At 38.6% G+C, this 22,677-nt stretch overlaps 1 protein-coding gene and 1 pseudogene across 4 annotated transcripts in view; both read right to left on the bottom strand.

The window, feature by feature from the left end:
* The window catches only part of SLC30A9 (solute carrier family 30 member 9), a 79,929-nt gene that overhangs the window by 55,796 nt on the left and 1,456 nt on the right, over positions 1 to 22,677 (bottom strand). For all 4 annotated transcript variants that reach the window (XM_025450724.3, XM_049092863.1, XM_049092862.1 and 1 more), the window contains exon 2: positions 13,859 to 14,026. In XM_025450724.3, the coding sequence (XP_025306509.1) occupies positions 13,859 to 14,026 (168 nt within the window). The remainder of the gene's footprint in view (positions 1 to 13,858; positions 14,027 to 22,677) is intronic.
* LOC112662221 (ornithine decarboxylase-like) lies at positions 1,622 to 12,627 on the bottom strand (annotated as a pseudogene).

Raw genomic sequence — 22,677 nt, 5'->3', positions numbered from 1 at the left:
CATCGGACTTTGGCTCAGGTCATGATCTTAGGATCCTGAGACAGAGACCCATGTCCAGCTCTCTGCTCAGCAAGGAGTCTGCTTGTCCCTCGCCCTCTGTTCCTTCCCCTGCTTGTGCTCTCTCTCAAATAAAGTGCCTACTGAGACAACTGTATAGATAAAAATTAAGAATTAAAAATACCTCACACCACACACAGCCAATCTAAGGTAGATTAAGGACTTACATGATATGACGTTTACATGCCTAAGAGGGAACAAGAGAGAATATTTTCATGATAGAGACAGATTTTTCTTTTTAAGGATTTTATGTATTTATTCATGAGAGACACAGGCAGAGGGAGAAGCAGGCTCCCTGCGGGGAGCCCAATGCGGGATTTGATCCCGGGTCCCCAGGGTCCCAGCCTGAGACACTCAACAGCTGAGCCCCCAACCACTGAGTCCCCCAGGCACCCCGAGACAGTTTTCTTTTTTTTTATTTTTTTATTGGAGTTCAATTTGCCAACATACAGCATAACACCGAGTGCTCATCCCGCCAAGTGCCCCCCTCAGTGCCTGTCACCCAGTCACCCCCACCCCCCGCCCTCCTCCCCTTCCACTACCCCTTGTTCATTTCCTAGAGTTAGGTGCTGAGACAGATTTCTTAAGCAAGAAAAAATGGATATGTTCTACTAAATTAAAATTCAAGACTTCTGTCCAACAAAAGATCCCTTTAAAAAAAAAAAGAAAAGAAAAACTTCAAACTGGGAGAAGATATTTCTAACAAACAGGATCAACAAAAGTACCACTATGTAAGAACTCCTCCAGATCAACAAGACAACTCATCAGAAAAACAGAGCAGAAGAACAAGGAGCAAAGGAAATACAAATAAGAGATAAACATATGAAGAAATGGCTGCCTCATATGGACACACCCCAAATGAAACCACAAGAAGTCATTTTACAACCATCCAATCAGAAAAAAATGAAAAAATATATCTAATGTTGGCAAGGATACGGAGCAATGGAACTCCTACACTGCTGGTAGAAATGCAAACAGGCAGTTACCTTGCTCAACAAGATGGCATTCTCTGATACAGTTAGCACAAGCCTAACTTATGACCTAGCAAATTCCACTTCTAGGTCGATACATTTACCTTAATAAAAACTTGCACAAGAGCATAAGGAGAAAAGAACATGAATATTTCAGAGCAGCAATGTGTACTGTTGCTTCAATCGGAAACCACTCAAATGTCCATAAGCAGGAGAACAGGTAGACCATGTGACTGTGCATACATTTCATACACTAGTGAATAATAAATACAATAATGACTATCTTTCTCTGAGCCTTCACTATGTGACAACCACTATTCTAAGCACTTTACATTTATCAACTGATTTAATTCACACAACCCTCAAAAGTACATATTCTAATTATTTCCACGAAAATTAATGAACTAGATACATATACCATTAGGATAAATCTTAGCAAAATTTAATGAAAAAAGTAAATCACAAAAGCATACACATATCAAGTTATCACACAATAAAGTACACAAACAAGCTAAACAATGACATACATACAAATGTCTAAATCTATTCCTATTTTTAGAAATAAACACAAAATTCAGAAGTCACTATGGTTTTTCTTGCTTTTATTTCAAGATACTTTCTAAAAATATATATTTTATTTTTTTTAGAGATTTTATTTATCCATGAGAGACACAGAGAGAGGCAGAGACACAGGCAGAGGGAGAAGGAGGCTCCCCGTGGGAAGCCTAATGAAGGACCCAGGATCACACCCTGAGCCAAAGGCAAACACAACCACTGAGCCACTCAGGTGCCCCAATACAGATTTTCTTTCCAAGTAATCTCTACGTCGTCCAACATGGGGCTTGAACTTACAACTCTGAGATCAAGAGTTGCATGTTCCACCAAGCCAGCCAGCCAGGCCCCCCTCAAAATACTTTTTTTTTTTTTTAAAAAGATGTATGGGGGCAGGGGGCAGAGGGAGAAGAAGAGGAAACAAATCCTAAGACAACTCCATGCTGAGCACAGAGTCCAACACAGGGTCTCCAGGACCTGAGATCATGACTTGAGCCCAAACCAAGTGTAGGACACCCAACTGACTGAGGTAGCCAGGCACCCCAACATACTTTATTTTTAAAACAGGTCACTATACTAAGCTTTTGACCCATTCTGATGATGTATAAGCTACAAACACTTGCTCAGCAGTTGAGGAGCACTCTTTAGTGGCATGTGTGAGAAGTGTATAAAAATCCCATAAAAACAAATATTCAAATAGTTTCCACAGGAACACAGGTAAGTGACTCCATCTCCTAGCCTTCCGTATTGTTGCATATTATGCCACCACCACCTACAAAGACATTTCAAAACTAACGGCAATTAAGTTAAATGGTCCCCCCAGATCCCACAATCCAAGCTAAACTTGAAGTTAACAGCTAGAGGAGTAACAACTACACGTTAATCCTATTAATCCTAGCTGAAGCACAGGCAACAGGGGATGCTTCATCCCACTCTCCCAAGCACAGGACACAGGCAGAGAGCTGACATCTTCCTATTCCTCTACTCTGGGCAGGAAGTCGTTTTTCTGGATTTGCTGTACCAGTTGCCATGTTGGCCCCAACATCATATAGTACCTAGCTGGCCTCAGAACCCATCCAAAGTAGAAGCAGCAGCAACAGTCTAAGCACCCACGTTTTCAAAGAGCATCCAATTGCCCACATGCATCTCAGACAAATCACAGCTCTCAACAATGTGATCAAGGCCATCACGTATTGGTCCTAATAGGCTAGTTGAATGAATAGTACCTTGCATCTGGTTTGGGTCCCTTCTGCAGAAGGGGCTTCACATGTGCATAATTATCGAGGATGCAACTAAACGATCCATACACTCCAACATTCACGTAGTACATAAAGGTTTGTTCACTCAACTTAATCTTCATCATCAGAGCCTCTCTATTCCTTTAATCAAGCTTTTTGGCAATGGTATTAACTGCGAGCATGAAAGCTGATACAACATAGTATCTGCCGGACTCAGAGGCGCCTGCCTTTGGTCAGGTCATCATCCCAGGGTCCTAGGATCAAGCCCCGAGTTGGGCTCCTTGCTCAGAAGGGAGTCTGCTTTTCCTTCTCCCTTGTGCTCTCCCTCAAATAAATACAATCTTTAAAAAAAAAAAAGTTTACCTCTCTCATCTGTTCCAAAAGAATCCTGCTGGTTTTGAGTGTGGCACCAAATTTAACACTGAGACAGACTGCTTTGGAATCATCAGTGGCAATTCGCAAAATCAACTTTGCCTTTTGGATGTGCCCGACAACTTTTACCAATTCAACTTCACTATCCAAAGTCGTCACCTGGACCCTGTTCTTTGTATCGTACTTAATCTGAGATACTTGTTTACAAAGATTTGCACAGATAATCCTTTCTGGAGGCACCCTTAAGACTCTGCACCTGTTGTATTTCAGTCTTGCTGGCACAGTCAAATCTTATCCCAATGGCAGCTAGGTCTTCACTATGATTCTGCTATCATTGCATTTGACTGCATAAAAGGGAGTGACCCAAGGAAGAGCTTTTAACCATCTCAGATGTTTCTTTAGAATGTCTCCCAGGTCTATGACATAGAAAGCATCCTTATCATAAGACAAAACTTTGTAAATTTTTTGGTTCAGAATGTCCTTGGCAATAAAGCCTTCACTGAGGAAATGGCAAACTCTGCCATTACTAAAGTTGTTCATGGTTTCTTGATGCGCCCCGAAACATAACAAAGTGGAAAACTGACAGATGGAATTTAAATGAATTAAACCCAGTTTTTCACAAAGGGAGTTCTCCAGAATTCCAAGTCCCACCAAAGATGTGTGCCTTCGGTGCAGCAGTGGAATGTTCTCGATAAACAGAAATTTGCTGTCTTTCCTATACCTGCTGCAGGGCTTGCCACATGGATTTTAAGAGAGAATAGCAGCTGAAGGAACCACGGGCCTTTCCAACAGCTTCCAGCTCATAATCCTCACTGACGTGGTTTGAAAGAGGTGAAACACAGTCCCCTCCAGCCCAGGCTGCCCTAAGCTGGGGGCATTGGAGGCAGGACAGGCCGCAATGCTTCGAGGGTGGCCACCATGCATGCACAGGGCCGGGGATTGGACCCAGCTTCAAGGCCCCAGAGGGCAGCTGCTCACCAGGGTCAGGGACCGGTGGCAGCTCTGCAACTACATGTACGTCGCAGCTCCAGGCATGGGGTCAGTCTCTGGCCTCCAGCCCAGCGCACTGGGACATGTGGCCGTCCCTACTCCTGCCCAAGAGTGAGCTTACAAGGCCATGGGCGGCCCTCATCAGCTGGCCACCTGCTGGCTCTCTCCCTCCTGCGGAGGACCACCAGGCTGAGGTGGCACCAGAGCTCTGGCAGATGGGCAGCAGAGGCTGAGTGACTGATCAGGACAGTCACTTTGGATACATAGGGTGAAGGGGAATATGAGGAGAAGGTGATCAAGAATATAAGTTCTCAGGTTGCGTGCTAAATTCCCAGTTGTTCATTTTCTAACTTATATATCATATACAAACTTTCATATATAGCAAATATTTCATAATAAAAATCATCCTTAAAAAATTTCCCTTGTATTTATACCCTCAATAGTAAAATACATTAAGTTTATTAATAACAGCTAACATTTACTAAGTATTAAATATGTGCCACATGCTGTAAGTTTTATGTGCATTATTTCATTTAATCCTAACAAAACTGCTAAGGTAAGTACTACTATTATCTTCATCTTTCAGGTGAGGAAACTGAGGCACAGAAAAGTTTGTAACTTCCCACAAAGCCACACAGCTAGGATTTTAAACAGAGGCACAGTCAGGATTGAAACCAAAGTCATTCTGATTAGTCTATGCTCTTAACCAATTTCCTATATTGTCTCTAAAACAATATTTGCTATATGAGTAGACATTTGTGCATTTTTCACGGGGCGGGGTGAGGCGGAGGGAGGACAGAAGTAAAAACTGGATTAGCAATATGGAGATTAGTGGTAACCTTCTGACAACAGCAGCATCACCAGGAAGAAGGGGATAGAAGCAATAGATTGAGGTGAAAATGAGAAATGAGAAAATGGAAGCAATCTTTGGACTTTCATCAGGAGCCACAAGGAGAATGAGATCAAGGGAGGGCTACTTGTCCTTTACAGAGAGGAGAAAGATGAAGAGGGAGATCATGCTGGTGTAGTAAGTAGATCACGAGAATAATCAAGAGAGCAAAGAACTTGAGCAGCTGAGACAGTAGAGGATCCAGAATACATCTCTGAAAATATGTAATAAAATAAAACCTGTTTCTACATATTTAGAATATCCGTGTAGTTAAATGATACGCAGCACCATGAAATCCGACTACTTGAGCAGTGGTACATTTGGACTTCCGCCATTTTACGGTTTTCAGTTTACCATCTTTTTTTTTTTTGCTTTTATTTTTATTTTGTCTTTCTTGCCATCTGTTAGATTGATAAAGTTCTCTACATCTTCTTCCTGCCCCTTCTCCTATGATGGTCTGAAATTTATAAGATTATATTTCTTTCGTTTTAATGATTCCACTTAAAATTTTAACATACACACTTTCCTATAAATCTTCCTAACCATTTATAAAGTTATTCAGTATCTCAACTTTCCTCTAAACAAGAAAAAAAATCTTTAATCACTGAAAAGTTCTTCGATCTTATTACTCTTGACTAAGATTTTAGCATTAACTTAAGAGGTTGTTCTTGTTTTTATCAATAATTTTACCAACACATTTTATCCATTTCTTGCTCTTTATGGTCTCTTTTACATCCCAGTGTTTTCCTTTAAAAAAAAAAAGAAAGAAAGAAAAAGAAAAGATTTAATTAATTTATTTGAGAGAAGTACAAACAAGCAGGGGGAGCAGCAGAGGGAGAGGGAGAAGCAGACTCCCCGCTGAGCAGGAAGCCCAATGCAAACTCCATCCCAATGATGTAGGAACAGTTAGGGGCAGACGGACGGGGCTAGTCAGGGAAAGATGAGCCACAGAGTCAGGCTCCTACCCATCCCAAGAAAACAGAGGTAAGACAGTAAAAACAACAATAAGCCTAGCTCCCCAGCTCCAAGATGTCAGGGAGTCGCCCCTCTAATGGCTGCTAAGCAACCCCAGATGTAGAGGAGTATTAGGAAGCAGAGACTAACCAGAGAGCAGGGAACACCTTGTTTGTGCTCAGGATATTCACAAAGAAATATGTGTTTGTTCTAAATATAGACATGATATTTACAAATCCCCCCCCTGATATTAACAGGAGATTTACCAAGTTGGGACCCTGTGGGGACCCCTGCCTGTCCCTTTTGAGAGCTCTGGCTGCATGGCTCTGCTGGCCCTCTGTCCTCAGCGAGATTCATTCTTCCATTCCGTGAGACAAGAACCGAGGCCCAGGTGCTCCCATATCACCATGAGCGTGAGAGCATGACTTGAGCCCAAGGCAAAGGCTTACGCAACTGAGCCACCCAGGTGCCCCTCCAATGCTTTCTTCCCCTCTGCGTTTACCGTGCATCTTACACAAATACATACTTTTTCTTTTTTTAATGTGGGTGGGTTAATAGTAATGACAGTCCTTTTTTAGACATGAAGTATTTTTGCTTTCACTCTAGCCTGGTTATTTAGACCCGTGTAAAATTCTACATTAACATTCATTTTTTCCTTTCACCCTTTCATGGAGGTGACTCCAAATCACTCCTGCATATTGTGGCAGATAAAAACTCTACTTCAAAAGAGCAACAACTGGATGATGGCATTTTTCTTTTTCTTTTTTTTTTTTTTTAATATTTTTTTTAAGTTTTTATTTATTTATGATAGTCACAGAGAGAGAAAGAGAGGCAGAGACACAGGCAGAGAGAAGCAGGCTCCATGCACCGGGAGCCCGATGTGGGAATCGATCCCGGGTCTCCAGGATCGCGCCCTGGGCCAAAGGCAGGCGCCAAACCGCTGCGCCACCCAGGGATCCCCATTTTTATTTTTCTTTTCGGAAGCTTTTAAGTTGGGATGTTTGTTTTTGTTTTTAAATATGAATTTTTTACTTATCCTGCTTAGTATTCAAAGTGTGTTTCTGATCTGAAGATTGTTTTTGTCAAAATCTGAAGAATTCTTATTATCTCTCTATACTTCTCCATCATTTCTCTATTCTCTCTGAAATGGTCTATTAAATGTAGGCTAGTTTCATGTCTCTTAAATGCCTTTTCAATTTTTTTTAAAAATCTTTTTGCTTTTTTATGCACATCGAAGGTCTAGTTGATAAGTATTTAATCTATTAAGCTCTTTTAAAAAAATTTATTTATTTTATTTTTTTTATTTTATTTTATTTTTTTTAATTTTTTTTTTAATTTTTTTTTTTTTTTTTTTTTTTTTATGATAGTCACAGAGAGAGAGAGAGGCACAGAGACACAGGCAGAGGGAGAAGCAGGCTCCATGCACCGGGAGCCCAATGTGGGATTCGATCCCAGGTCTCCAGGATCGCGCCCCGGGCCAAAGGCAGGCGCCAAACCGCTGCGCCACCCAGGGATCCCAAATTTATTTATTTTAGAGAGCAGAGCCCAACACAGGGCTCAATTCCAGGACCCTAAGATTATTGACCTAAGACAAAACCAACAATCAGATACTTAACCGACTGTGTCAACCAAGTGCCCCTAATCTATTAAATTTTTATTTTAGTACACTTTCTAAGATTTCTAAGTAGCTCTTTTCCAAATTTGTTTGTTCTGGTTTTACTCTGCCAGTTTGTATTCCAAAATATGAGTACTTCATTTATGTTTTTGAGGATATCAAACCTATTTTAAAGCAATTCGAGCTGTTATTTTATTAGTATCTAGAGTTAATACACATTTGATTTTGTTGACTTTCTTAATCAGAATTTTTCATCTATTTTTATTTTTTATTGATAAAATTGACATATATAAGTTTAAGGTGTACAATGTGTTGATTTAAAATTTATATATTGCAATATGATCCTTTGTGTACTTTCACTCTCCTCCTCATGCTCTAGTGCTCAAAACTCAATCTGATCCTTCTATCTTGAACCAGATCTCTAACTGCCAGGTTGAAATTCCTACTCCTCTTTCCAGGCTCCAAACCAGCTTTTATCTGAACAACTAAAACCTAATGTCAGAAGTTTCAGAGACAATCCTCTTTTCCACAACGATCAAAGTAATTCAACCAAATCACATGAAATAAGTTGCTCTAAGGCAGATATTTCTGGATGTTTTTCTAACTACAAACTATCGAGATGATGCTAATAATATAGTGCTAAGAATCAGAAACAAGAATGCTAGTAAATGGTTCAAACATGTGTACGAATACTTATTTTGCACACCAACATCTGTATAAACTTAAACTGTACCACTGGAGTAGAATCTTTGTGATTTCAATAAGACATTCTATCCATGAATATCTCTAGACACTTGTTTAAAGCTCAACCCCTGGCTGTTTGCCACACATCTGCTGTCATTAGCAAAATTAAAACTAATTTTACTAAAATTTAAAACATCTGAATGCTCCTTAAAAACTTAAGGATTCCTTAGCAAGTCTCTGCCTCTTAATGAGCTGTTCCTGACTTTTCCATGTGATTTGAATTATTCAAAAGTCAATCTCAAATCCTTAAATATACAAATTATCTTTCAATCAGGCAATTAGTTGCTGTCTATCTAATGGCTAACAAGTTCTAATTTGGCCTAAGCAAATTCTGAAAAATTGAGCCCAAAATAAAACCATCAATAAACAATGAATTTCTAATCTAAGAAAAAAAAAATTTTGATTTCAGTCAGCAGAGAAATAAGAAACCTGGTCATAAATTTTAATTTCAGGCATTTTGTATAGCAGAACCAACATTAAGTATTTTTGCCTGAGTCTGTGTTCACCTCAAAAGAGTATTATAACATTTTACGTCTAATTATATTATTTTATCACTTGTTTCTTTTCCCATTTCTGTGTTCCAATAAATATGTTTATTTCTGGAACTGAGGGGCTCATTACGCTCTACATCCCTTCATTTTCTTTTTTTTTTAAGATTTTATTTAATTATTCATGAGAGACACAGAGAATGAGAGAGAGAAGCAGAGACAGAGGCAAATAGAGAAGCAGGCTTCATGCAGGGAGCCTGACGTGGGACTCAATCCCAGGACTCCAGGATCACGCCCCAGGCCGAAAGCGGCACTAAACCGCTGAGCCACCCGGGCTGTCCTCTTCATTTTCTAATATCATACTCAATCATTATTTCTCCCTGCAGTTCTCCATCATCATAAGGAAAAGAGAACAAATTGCACAGTAAGACCAAAAGGAAGATGGGATTTAGGGAAAAGGATGAAAAACAGGCATTGTAAATACAAGCACAGGTTTCTTGAGGAACCTATAAAATATTCCCCTTTGAAAGACATCCACGTAAAGAAAAGATATTCTTGAATTGTTTATTATTCCTCAAACACTCTCTTCTTCTGACACCATCTTCTCCTTGGTTTTTCTCCTACCTTTCCAGGCTTCTCCCCTCCCATCTGTCCCTTATTCATTGGAAATTACTGTACTAGAGGATCTTATTCTCTTCACTCTGAACTCCCTTCCTGTACGGTCTCCAACACACTTCAGTTTTCTAGTGGGTATAGGTAATAACTCCCAAATCTCTCCTCAAGTTAGAACTCTTCATTCACTCATTTACAAATATTTATTAAACCTTGAGACTATATTCAAACCACTGCTCTAGGCACTGAGGTTCCTGCTCTCATGGGGCTTTGGAAACAAGTGGGAGATGGGAAATAAATATTGAAGATAACAATCAGCATTAACAGCTACTTAGAGAATTAAAATTAGGCTAATATTAAAGACTGGGTGGCTATTTTTTTTAAAAGGTTTTACTTATTTGAGAGAGCGAGAACACGCATGCGTAAGTGGGAGGAGGGGCAGAGGGAGAGGGAGAAGCAGGCTCCCTCCTCAGCAGGGAGCTGGACCAACACAGGGCTCGATCCCATAGTCCTGGAAACATGACTGGAGACAAAGGCAGATGCTTAACCGACTAAGTGGGTGACTACTTTAGATGAAGTGATTAAAGAATGACTTTGTTCAGAGTTGATATTTCAACTAAGATGTAAATGAGCAGAAGGCATCAGCCATGTGTAGAAGGGCACCTTAGAAAGAGAAAGCAAGAGCAAAGGCCCTATAATGAAAACAAGGTTTGTATTTTCTAAGAACCAAAAAGAGACTGTTTTGGCTGAAACATAATGAGCATGAAAAAGAGTGTGGAAGCATGGAGCCCAGGAGAAGGCTACTGCAGTAATCCAGCCAAGAGATGATGATGTCTCACAGCCGAAAAGTAGTAACCCAACAGCCTACCAATCATGTTAAGAAGTCACAGAGGCACCTACAGTTCAGATGTCCAAAAGTAAATCACCATCTTCTCATTAAAATACATTCTCGCTTTGGTATTCTCAATTTTAGAAATCAGTGAATCATCTATACAATCATCCAAACCAGTAACCAGCCACCATGCTTTACTTGACTCTCCTCTTTTTCCCAAATTAAATCACCAAGTCCTAATTATTCAGCTCCTAAATCTCCAGTTCATCTACTCACAAAAGCACTGCCATTAACCTAGTCTAGACTGACCCTCATTTCTAGTACTGCTCTCAGTACTTCCTCTCCTATGTGTTTTCCGGTAAAATTTTAAATAGGATCAAGTACTTCCTCTACTTAAAATACTCTAATAGATTCCCACTGCCTACAAAACAACGTCCAAACTCCTCAACAAAAACTTGATCTGACTTTACTTACTGCCTGATAGTCATCCCTTATGTTCTCAAAACTGATAATATCCCCACCAGGTCCTCTACTCACTAGTCTAAGCACACAAAATTATTTGCAGTTTTACCTTCTCCACCATTCATCACCAATACCTAATTTTCTTTTAGGTCCCTAATTAGATAACATTTCCTCATGGAAAACTTTCTCAACCACTCAAGACTCAGTTCAATATCCCTCCAAACTTCTCCTGCAGCATACAGTATTTCCTCCATCATGGTATTTACCATACAGCATTATATTCACTGAACTTTGTGTTAGTAATTTTCTGTTTTAGTAATAAGCAGAATCATTCTCATTTGCTGCCATATAAAAAGCGTACAATAAATATTTCTTTGGGGGCACCTGCATGGCTCAGTCAGTTGAGCATCTGACTCTTGATGATTTCAGCTCAGGTCATGATCTCAGGGTTGTGGAATCAAGCCCCGTGTCAGGCTCTGAGCTCAGAGCGGAATATCTGCTTATCCCTCTCCCTCTGCTCCTCCTCCTGCTCCATCTTTAAAATGAATAAATAAAATCTTTAAAAAAATAAATACTTCTGGAATAAATGAAAAAACTTTATTTTAACACTGCACAGCAGACTAGATATCCTTAAAAAAAAAAATCTTTTCAAATACATTGCTAAGCTCACAAAAAAATGTGAAGAGGGCAAAAACAAAAGGAAAGCCGAATGTCTACAGAGTAAGTGAGAACATCAAAGCTAACCTTTCCCCTGAGATTTGAGTATCTATTTCCACTGCTGCTAGGGGCATGAGAGAACAAGACTACATTCGGTTGAAGATGGGACATCTAACAAGACACCCAGAACAAAAGCTAGACAGTATAGCTGTGAACTAAAAAATATACACGCAGAAGGGAACAGCAAGAAAGCATGCCAACCTCTACTTTGGTGTTAAATAGTGGGGATGAAAAACAGAAGACTATGTATGTCAGCCCTCACACAAGTTTGCAGTCTGAATTCATGCTACCAAAGTGGTCTAAAAAACCTAGAGCAAAGAATTTTATTTTTTAGAGCAAAGAATTTAAGTTACTTTGGTCCTACGCTGTATTCTCAGCAGCTGAGGAAAAAGCAAACTCTATGCTGGAATGCATCTTCAATCCAGAGAGTCTTCAAATAGTTCCAAAATATAAAACATGGAAAACGAACAACTCTCAGTGTGGGGGGGAAATATATATATATATATAGCATCATGAATGAGGAGACAGAGGAAAAAAATAATATATAGTGAGAACGTTAAGTATCTGTTGTTGGCTCAGGTCATGATCCCAGGGTCCTGGGCTTGAGAGCCCCACATCAGGCTCCCTGCTCAGTGAGGAGTTGGCTTCTCCCTCTTCCACTCCCCCTGCTTGTGCTCTCTCGCCCTCTCTCTCTCTCAAATATATAAATCAATAAAATCTTTAAAAAAAAAAAAGGATAAGTACACAGAAATACATACCTAGTATGCAGAAATACATATAGGAAAGTTGCAGTTTACACCAAAGAAAAAGACTTTCAAAATAATCAAATTTAAAAAGCAATAACATATAAAAGACATGAGAACAAAAGCATGACATAGGACTTCTCAACAGCAACAGAAGCTGAAAAACATTAAATGTGCCTTTACCATAAAAAGATCCTCACCTAAAGGAACTTCTATAGGATGCACGTCAGACAGAAAGACCACAGAAATAAGAAAAAATGGTTAACGAAGATTTTAGAGAAATTTGAATAAATAACAATGTATACTGTATAGAAAGAAAGAGTAGAATACAAAATACTAGCCAATAAATATTATGTAAGTTAGGAGAAAGTGACCAGAATTAAAGCATTCCAAGTTCTTTATATTTTTCAGAAAAAAATGTGAACTTTTAATTTCCTTTAGACTTTAAAGTACATTGAGTATGTAACTCCCAAACAAGTGCATGTATGTGAATACATATGGGGTAGAAAGGATAATGCAATGAGAAAAAAAATTTTATTTTATTATAAAGATTCTATTAATTTATTCATGAGAGAAACAGAGACACAGGCAGAGGGAGAAGCAGGCTCCATCCATGCAGGGAGCCCGGGGCCCTAGGATCACGCCCTGGGCTGAAGGCAGCGCTAAACCGCTGAGCCACCCGGGCTGCCAGAGAAAAAAATTTCTAAAGGCAAAAAGAGATTTAAGAAAAAAACACAAGGGAGCTCATGACACAATGGCAGAAATATGCCCCAACATCAGTGGTAACAGTAAATGTAAACAGACTAAATTTCTAATTTTAAGACACAGATTATCAAATCAGGACCAAAAAAAAAGGTTAAAGTCAAAGGACAGAAAAATTTATACCAGGCAGAGATATCAAATCTGGTAAAGATATCACTTAAAAAAAAAAAAGTTGTTATATAAAAATAAAGGGTATAATTCATCAGTGTTAAGAACAACTCTAGATGTAAATGTATCTAACAACGTAACTTCAAGATATATATAAAGGAAAGACTGTCAAAAGTTACCATGACAGCTCTCACGGCTTAAAATCCTACCTTAGGAGAGAAGGAAGGTTTAGAATTAATGAACAAAATAGCTACCTGATAACTTAAAAATGAATGACAGAACACAAAGAAAGCAAGAGGCTATAATTAGGTAAGAATATATATTAATGAAATACAAAACATACAAAACAAAGTTCAAACAAAAAAATTACTACTTGGAAAAATAAGAAAATGGACACAGCTCTGGCAAGATTAATCAAGAAAATGACAAACACCATTAGGAATGGAAAAAAAAAAAAAAGGATGTAACTATATGTTCTGCTGAGAGTATACGAAGACTGTCATGAACTTGATGCCAGTAAATTTAAAATTTAGTTTAAGTGGACATACTCTCAGAGAAATTAGAAATTATCAAAACGGAGTCAGTCTAAAGTAGAAAAATTAAAAGAAATAAGCAGTTCAATAGCTTTCCACAAAGTAAGCACTAATTCAGACAATTTCGTACATAAGCTCTATCAAACGTGAGGGACAAGTAACGTTACACAAGCTGTTTCATTATACAGAGAAAGGTTATTTTAAAAGATTTATACACACCTGTTTCATCGAACGATGGTACTTTTTCCACTCTGAGAGTCTGCGACCCCTGTCCTTCTTTCTGCACGTTTGTGGAGTACGACTTCACTGGACTCAGCGCGCGAAGGTACGGATGCCCACAGCAAATCACGTGTGAAGAGCTTCTCAACGTCACTAAATTCTGCCATTCTAGGAGGAAAAAAATTAATTTCAAACAAACTCACAACAAAGATTTATACCAAATAAAAACATACCCACTATGATTAGAAAGAGTGATTCTACAGAATTACAACAAAACCTTCATTCTGCTAATACCCAAATGCCCACCGACCCCCAGGTGTATGGGGACTACGCTTTGTTAAAAAAAAAAAAAAAAAAAAAAACTATTATACTCCTACTCTCTAATTTGTAATTTATATAGGAAACTTTTTAAATGTCTTTTTAAAAATATTTATTAGAGAGAGGGAGTGAGCAGGAGGCAGGGCAGAGGGACAAAGCTATCCTCACAGAGCCCGAGCCGGGGCTCAATCCCGGGAACCCAAGACCATGACCTGAGCTAGAGTCCGATGTTCAACCCACTGAGGGCACCCAGGCACCCCTGGAAACTTTTTAAATAATTAATTAACCAGATAAGACATTCTTATTATTCACCTCTTCTGAAAGGTCTCTAACATCTAATAGATACTTTTTATTTTGTATGCCGGCTGCATGCTCCAAGTCTGTGGGCATGATGGACTCTTCAGGGTAGAGAACTGAGGGGGGAGGTAAGGAGTGCTTCCTACTCAAAATTACCCTGTGTCCTCCTTCTGCTAGCTAGAGATTTATTCCTCTTTCATTTCACAATAAGTGAATTATATTAATCAGTCATTCATACTGTCACTGATTTTTTTTTAATCAGATAATTAGATCAACATTTGGTGAGATTCTGAAGCATATAGGAATTCTAATTGAAGGAAGAATAGACACTAATTACAAAGCACTTCAGCTGCTACATCTGGTTGACTGTGGGCTTTGGAGGGCTGAAATACAGAAGAAAAATATATTCCACACTTGCACTCAAGTGGCAGAAAAGTAAATCTATCTGCCTCTACTCTCACCGGACCCTTTCTCTCTCTCTCTCTCTCTCTCAACTATGAGTACTAGGGATCCGTGGGTGGCACAGCGGTTTGGCGCCTGCCTTTGGCCCGGGGCGCGATCCTAGAGACCCAGGATTGAATCCCACGTCGGGCTCCCGGTGCATGGAGCCTGCTTCTCCCTCTGCCTGTGTCTCTGCCTCCCTCTCTCTCTCTCTCTCTCTCTCTCTGTGACTATCATAAATAAATAAATCAACTATGAGTACTAGACTTTGAACACCTTGTGAATAATTTACATATTTTAAAGTGTTTGGTGAAATAATGAAGTTCTATCATTACAGATAGTCAAGTTTTTCTGAGTGGAGAGTTAAGCATTTAAGGGTTCAAACTTTTCTTTCTTTTCCATTTTTCCCCCTAAGCAATCTCTACGCCCAACTTAGAGATGGAACTCACAACCCTGAGATCACGAGTCATGTGTGCTCTACCAACTGAACCAGTACCAGCAGCCCAAGGGTAAAACTCTATCTGCTTAATAATGATCTTCCAAAGATGTTAATTCGTGTATGTGCATGTACAGATGTAGGCCTTCCGATATCAAGAAAAATAAACTTTTTAATGCCTCGGAGAATTCATCAGGAACCTAAGTTATCATGAATGTCAAAGGTTATTTGAAATGAAAAGCATGAAGAACATAAAACAACATAAATATTCAAGTTTCAGGCTTGAAGTTGTTTCTTTGAAAAACTTCCTGATGTCAACTTACGGTTTCACTTATTTGGCAAATAATTGTTGAAGGCCCAGTATATTCTTGGTCATTTGCCTCTATTTTTTAAAGGCTTACTCTTAAAGTAAAGCAAATATAACAACGTATCTCCTTGCACATTAAAATCTGTAGCCTACTAGCCCAATCAGCGAAGCAAGGGCTAAAGCAAATTTTCGTAAGAAACTCATCCTCCAGGAAAGCGTCTTACCACGGCCACTAGTGTTCTGACCCGTCTATTCTATCCAAACTATCTTTCCTGATTATTACCTACAAAGCCAATATGCCACCAATGCTTTTTTTCCACCGATTGATCAAATCCTTTTACAGAGATTGTGCTCAAGTGTTTCAAGAGGGATTATTCCACGTATAAAAATCCTTCCTCAGAAGATGACAATATTTCCATGACTTGATGCTAGATTTTTTTTCAAAGTTCTCCTTAGTTTTTCAAGCATTACAGAAAGTTTCAAACATATGCAAAGGTAGAAAAAACAATACAATAAATGTCCAGGTCATTGTCCACCTTTAACAATTATCAACTCATGGTGAACCTAGTCTTATCTCTACCTGCACCAATACCTCTTTGCCTCCATGTTAATTTGATGCAAATCTCAGATATAAAATAATTGGGCAGCCCGAGTGGCTCAGCGGTTTAGCGCCACCTTCAGCCCAGTGCCTGATCCTGGAGACCCGGGATCAAGTTCCACGTCAGGCTCCGTGCATGGAGCCTCTGCTTCTCCCTCTGCCTGTGTCTCTGCGTCTCTCATGAATAAATAAATAAAATCTCAAAAAAAAAAAAAAGATATAAAATAATTCACAAGTATTTCAGTATGTAGTCTGAGACAAGAACTTTTAAAAACATAGCCAAACCACCATTACAAAAAAATACACAATACCTTAGTATCATCAAATATCCTCAATTTCCAACTGTTAGAAGTGTTATAATCTGTATTTGTGTGAACAGATCCTAGTAAGATCCACATACTATTGTTGACTGAGAGGTCTTTTAAGTCTCTTTTAAGCCACAGGATGGTTTTTGTTTGTTTGTTTTGTTTGTTTGTTTTTAAGTAGGCTCCATGCCCAGTGCAGAGCCCACTGCAGGGCCTGAACCCAAAACCCTGAGATCAAGACCCAAACTAAGATCAAGAGTCAGACACTGACTGAGCGACCCCGGTGCCCCACGATGTCTTTTTTTTTTTTTTAAAGTCTGAATTCTGCTGACTTATTTCCCATTGTATTGTTTAACCTGTTCTTTCTTATATATGTTCTATAAATCAAATGGATGTAAAGGTTTTATCTAAATTCTGATTCTTTTTATTAGAACATCACTACTTATTAAAGCAGTGACAAGTTCTGGAGGGCCTGGCTGGCTCAGTTGGTATGGCTAGCAACTCATGATCTCAGGCTCCTGAGTTTAAGCCCCATGCTGGGCATAGAACCTACATAAAAAAACAAATAATAATCTTTGATAGCTTCCTTGCTAGCTGTTCTGGAAAGTCCTTACTTAATTTTTAACTCAGTAGAATTTCAGCTATCAGCAACTTTAAAAGTACACACTTGGCATTAATGCAAGATCAAAAACTGTACAAAACTTGAAAAATACCATCTCTAATATTTTATACTCCAAAAAACAAATGGGACCACATTTGATTCAGTAAAACAAATACCTAACACACAACAATAGAAACACAACTATTTTAAAAAAGGAAACAACTATTTTTAAAGATTTTTATTCATTTATTTGACAGAGAGAGTGAGCACAAGCAAGGAGAGCAGCAGGAGGAGGGAGAAGCAGGCTTCTTGCTGAGCAGGAAGCCAGACTCAGGACTCAATCCCAGGGCTCTGGGATCATGACCAGAGCTGAAGGCAGACGCTTAACCAACTGAGCTACTCAGGCACCCCCAAGAAACAACTAGCTTTAAAAAAATTATTGAATTCATGAGTTAATTCTAGAAGGCAGAAACACAGTAAAAAAATATTACCACCATTAATACCCTTTCTTCAAAGGGACATCTGAAATAAAAAACTGCCTATGTAAGATTAATCTTTGAGAGGTCAGTGCTCACCATTCTATGGGCTTGGACAAAGACTTCTCATTGCTGTATATATGAGAGCTATTTTTTTTTTATGATTTTATTTATTTATTCATGAAAGACACAGAGAGAGGCAGAGACACAGGCAGAGGGAGAAGCAGGCTCCTTGAAGGGAAGCTGATGGGGAACTCAATCCCGGGTCTCCAGGATCACGCCCTTAGCCGAAGGCAGATGCTCAACCCCTGAGCCACCCGGGGGCCCCTAGAAGAGCTATTTCTTCACCAAGACTGGGAGAGACTTTTGTCTGTCTAGTTACAACAATCATTCTTCTCTGCTTTTATTTCACCTACCACTTACTCGGCTTTCAGAGGAAATTTGGCTTTCTTTTTCAGATTACAACAAACTTTTTGTCTCCTGCAAACTTACAATTCTGTCTACTGTGTATGTTGCTTCTACAATAATCATAACTAAAAACAAACAGATTTCTTGCAGTTTGTACTGTTTCCTTACTGTCTAATTTAAGGACTAGAGAGTCAATTTCGTAGCCTGAGTCTTCTAGAGATCAGTCTCTTTAGTTGACACTTTTTCAGTAGTTTCTCCTCCAAATTCCTAAAGCACTGACATATCAAAAAACTAAATCATTGTTATACTTAATTTTGTAAGACATTATTGCTAACTTAAGATACACAATAGTAAGCAGAGTAGCACACCAGAAGCTTGCTGGGCCCATTAAATACACAGTAATATAAAACACAAAAGCTGTTCTTCCAGGCAATATTTATCATGGCAAAAACTGGCAACAACTTACATGTTTCCTAATAGAAAAATAATTAACTTATGAGAGGTCCTTATATATGTTTTTTAAGATTTTATTTATTTATTTAAAAAATAGAGCACAAGCAGGAGGAGAGGCAAGCAAAGGGACAGGGAGAAGCAAACTTGGGATTTGATCCCAGGACCCCGGGTTCATGACCTGAGCCGAAGGCAGATGCTCAACCGACTAAGACACCCAGGTGCCCCAAAGGTCCCTATAGCTTCACTGTGTATACGTTTAAATCTTTTAAGAACGTGGGATTTGAAAAAAAATCTGTAATGTTGCATCAAAAAAAAACCAAGAGACAAAATAACGTAACAGGATTTCAACTATTAAAATGTGACTAATGAGAGTAGGTGGCTGGCTTAGTAGGGCATGTGACCCTTCATCTGGGGGTTCTGAGTTTGAACCCCACGTTGTATATAGAGCCTACTTTAAAAAAAATGTGGCTGGTGAAATATCTAGATTATGCTTAATTTTTACTCCATAATTTATACTTTTCTGTATTTAAAAAAAAAAGGCCTAAATTTTTCAAAACGAAGAATGTAGTCATTGCCAAATTACTTCCACTATTACTACTAACACTATCTAGTTCTACCTTAATGCTTTGGCTAGCCAAAGATGCAGAGAAACCTTTTGTGCCTAATCATCTACCAAGGGAAAGTGTGACCTTCATCAGGAAGTCCAGCCAACAGGACTCCTGCTGAGAACAGACTAAGCAGCAGAGAAGGGTTTTTTTTGTTGTTTTTTAGTAAGAAATATGAGATCCTGGCAACTTCCTGCACTGCCTCTTGGTATACATCTCTACTGCACTTAATTCTTGTTAATATTTGCTTAAAAAAGTAAAAACAGTATCTAATACACGCAGGGTTTACCAAGTGCCACTGTCCTAAATACCTGTATTATATAATTTATATCACAAAACATACCTCAAAGCCATCTACTTCTCTCCATCTTCATTGCAACCAGGGCCTAGCAACAGTCTTGTTTGCCTAGATAACTCCCAAGGTCTCCAATTCACTCTCTCCGTTCCAATCCATTCTCCATATAGTCAGACTGGTATTTTAAAAATATTGCCCCTTTTTTAACCCTATGACCTAAAGGGCTGCGATGCCTCTCAAACTTCACCTCATACCCTACACTCCCCTTACCCCAGCCACAGCAGTTTTCTCTTCTGCTCCTGAATACTACTAGTCTGATTTTTAGGGTTCCTACTTGCTCTACCTGGCTTGCTCATTTTAATTTTTCAAGCCTTGAGTCAGTCACTGCTCCTCAGTATATCTAATAAAATGGCCTCTGCTAGTTACTTTCTAACCCATCCCCCTATTTACTACTCTTACAGCACTTAGACAGGTTTTCTCATTCCTAGCGTCTGCCCAAAAAACACGGATATGGTCTGTCTTGTTCAGCACCACAGCACCAACAACAATGTCTAGCACCTCCTTGCTGAAAAGTTATGAAGCACATGGTATGGTCAGGATCCTTTTGTGGTTAAAAATCCTGTCATTAACTTGAACTACATAGAACCACGTTATCTGCCTGTCAGAATGACCTTTTATTGCTAGTTATGGGGGGTGGGGGGGGGGCACAACAAAACAAAATTCTCAAATTAGAGACAAGAATAAAAATACAAAAATTTAGTTTCTTTTTACTTAAAAGTACACTTCTATTAACCTCAGATTTAAGCAAAAGCATGCATCTGTTAATTTGGTATGCTATACTTAAAGGAGCATCCTTCCATTTCAAGTTTTTGCCAAATGAGGTAAGGCATAAATATATGAAAAATAAGTGCTCTATGCAAAAATCAGAGGAACTTAAAAAGGAAGTATTTACTATAGAAACTAAGTCACATTTTCATCATTTAAAAGGATTGTTTATCATAGATCAACTGAAAAACACAAAGTTAATTTTCTAGAGAAACTTAGTTACTATCACAGTATATATTCTTACTGTGCTTTGTTTCTAGTTTTACCTTATAATGGAATTTTCCCATGTCACTATTCTTCTAAATTGATTTTTTTAATATGACATATATCACCAACTCATAATAAAGGCAACATATTTCCATTTCCAACTCTGCATGACTATGTTATCAATTCATTACTACTAAGAATGAACTTGTGCACACATTGTAATACCTGATTATTTCTTTATAGAACTTTAAATAGAATCACGGGGTGGGGGTGGATGGGGGGGACCTGGGTAGTTTAGTCTGTTAAAGAGTCTGCCTTCTGCTCCCAGGGTCCTGGGGCTGAGCCCCACCTAGGGCTCTGCAGGCAGTTCTGCTTCTCCCTCTCCCTTTGCTCCTCTCCCTCCCCCACACCACTGCTGACAGGCTCTCACTCAAATAAATAAAATCTTAAAAAAAAAAAAAAAAAGTACAATCACTGGTCAGAAAGTATAAACCTTTGAATTTCTTTTCATAAAAGAATAACTGACCTCCAAAACACTGTATGTCCCAATCAATAGCAAGAGTTCCTGCTTTCCTGCACCCTCAGCAGGAGGTATCATGAAAAACTTAGCCCCTGTGAGACAGGCAATGAGTAGCAAATCCTTAAACTTGTATTTCTATGCATATTGATAAGTATGGTACATTTTTACATTTTCATTGGCCACCTGAACTCCTTTATGAATTCATTCATTTCCTTCACCCACTTTTTTTTTTACTGGAAGATACAGTGGTTTGTAAAAATTCTTCATAAATTAGGGATACTAACTTCATAACTGCACTGTTCAATACGGGAGTCACTGTTCACTGAACACTTGAAATGTGGCTATTAAAAAGTGCTAAGTGTAAAATACACAGACTTCGAAGATTTAGTACAAAAAGATAATGCAAGTATCTCAATTTTTGATTATGTAGTATTTTGAATTTATTGAATAAAACATTAAAATCAACTATCTGTTTTGACTGTTTCACATATGGCTGTCAGACAACTCAAGATTATATATACATGGGTCACCTTATCTTACTTCTGGATAGTGTGGCTCTAGAACACGATTTTCCTTTTTACCTTTAAACTGAGCTTTCGGTGTATAGGCATTTCTTATTTTTAAGTACGCAGATAAAGCAATTCTTTCCCTTAAGGTTTCCTTCTCTGCTTATTCTTTGTAATTTTACCCACCCCCGGTGGTATTTTAGAATACAGGAATTTTAGAAGCATAAATTTTATTTCTTGACAAAGAAAAACATGTTTTTAGATTTTTTTCCCCAAAGTTCTTCAAATGTCCTTTTCTTCTTTCTTACATGCGTTTGATTTAAATAGTACCATTTTTCTAAATGTTTTTTTAAATTTTACCATAATGACCGCCCTTTTAGCATATGTGCTGCGGAAGTGAGCACGATGACCGCCCTTTTAATAACTGTTTCAGAAAAAAATAAATAAATAAATAAAATAAAAAATAAAAATAAAAACTGTTTCGGGGGGATCCCTGGGTGGCGCAGCAGTTTGGCGCCTGCCTTTGGCCCAGGGTGTGATCCTGGAGACCCGGGATCAAATCCCACATCGGGCTCCTGGTGCATGGAGCCTGCTTCTCCCTCTGCCTGTGTGTCTCTGCCTCTCTCTCTCTGCCTCTCTCTCTCTATATCATAAATAAATAAAAATTTAAAAAAAAAAAACGTTTCAGTTATTATTGGAACTAAACTTTCACAAAGAAGGTTATTTTTAAAACCTACTATCTGCTCAGTGTGAAAACACGTTTTTAATTTTCTGATAAACATTCCAAAGAACTCTGCAAAGTCATTCTGACTGAAGCAATAGGTACTTACTATCTGTGGTTCACAGAAGAGCAACACAAAGAGCACTTAATTTTCAGCATGAGGACAGCTACAGAGAACAGGAATTACAAATTTCACTACTTCAAGTCCCTTCTACCAACTTAGAAGGCAGCTTAGCCAATACACCTAATTTAAGTGTAAAATGCCAAAATTGCTTGGTCAATCGAATCAACTACACTAGAAGGTTTACTTGGGGATTCTGGAGTACGGTATAATCAGAAGATTCATTTTGCTCCTAAGAGAACCAGCTATACTACCAATACAGAAAAAGTCAACTTTTCTGTCCCCACTAAAAAGCCCCCAGAACACGATGTTAAAAGTAACCCTGCTGAAATTTTAAGAGCCAATCTTTACATTTACTGCAAATTAAAGATACTAATAT

The sequence above is a fragment of the Canis lupus genome, chromosome 13 (assembly GCF_003254725.2).
Source record: "Canis lupus dingo isolate Sandy chromosome 13, ASM325472v2, whole genome shotgun sequence".
NCBI lineage: Eukaryota > Metazoa > Chordata > Mammalia > Carnivora > Canidae > Canis > Canis lupus.
This window is presented reverse-complemented; position numbering and strand designations above follow the sequence as displayed.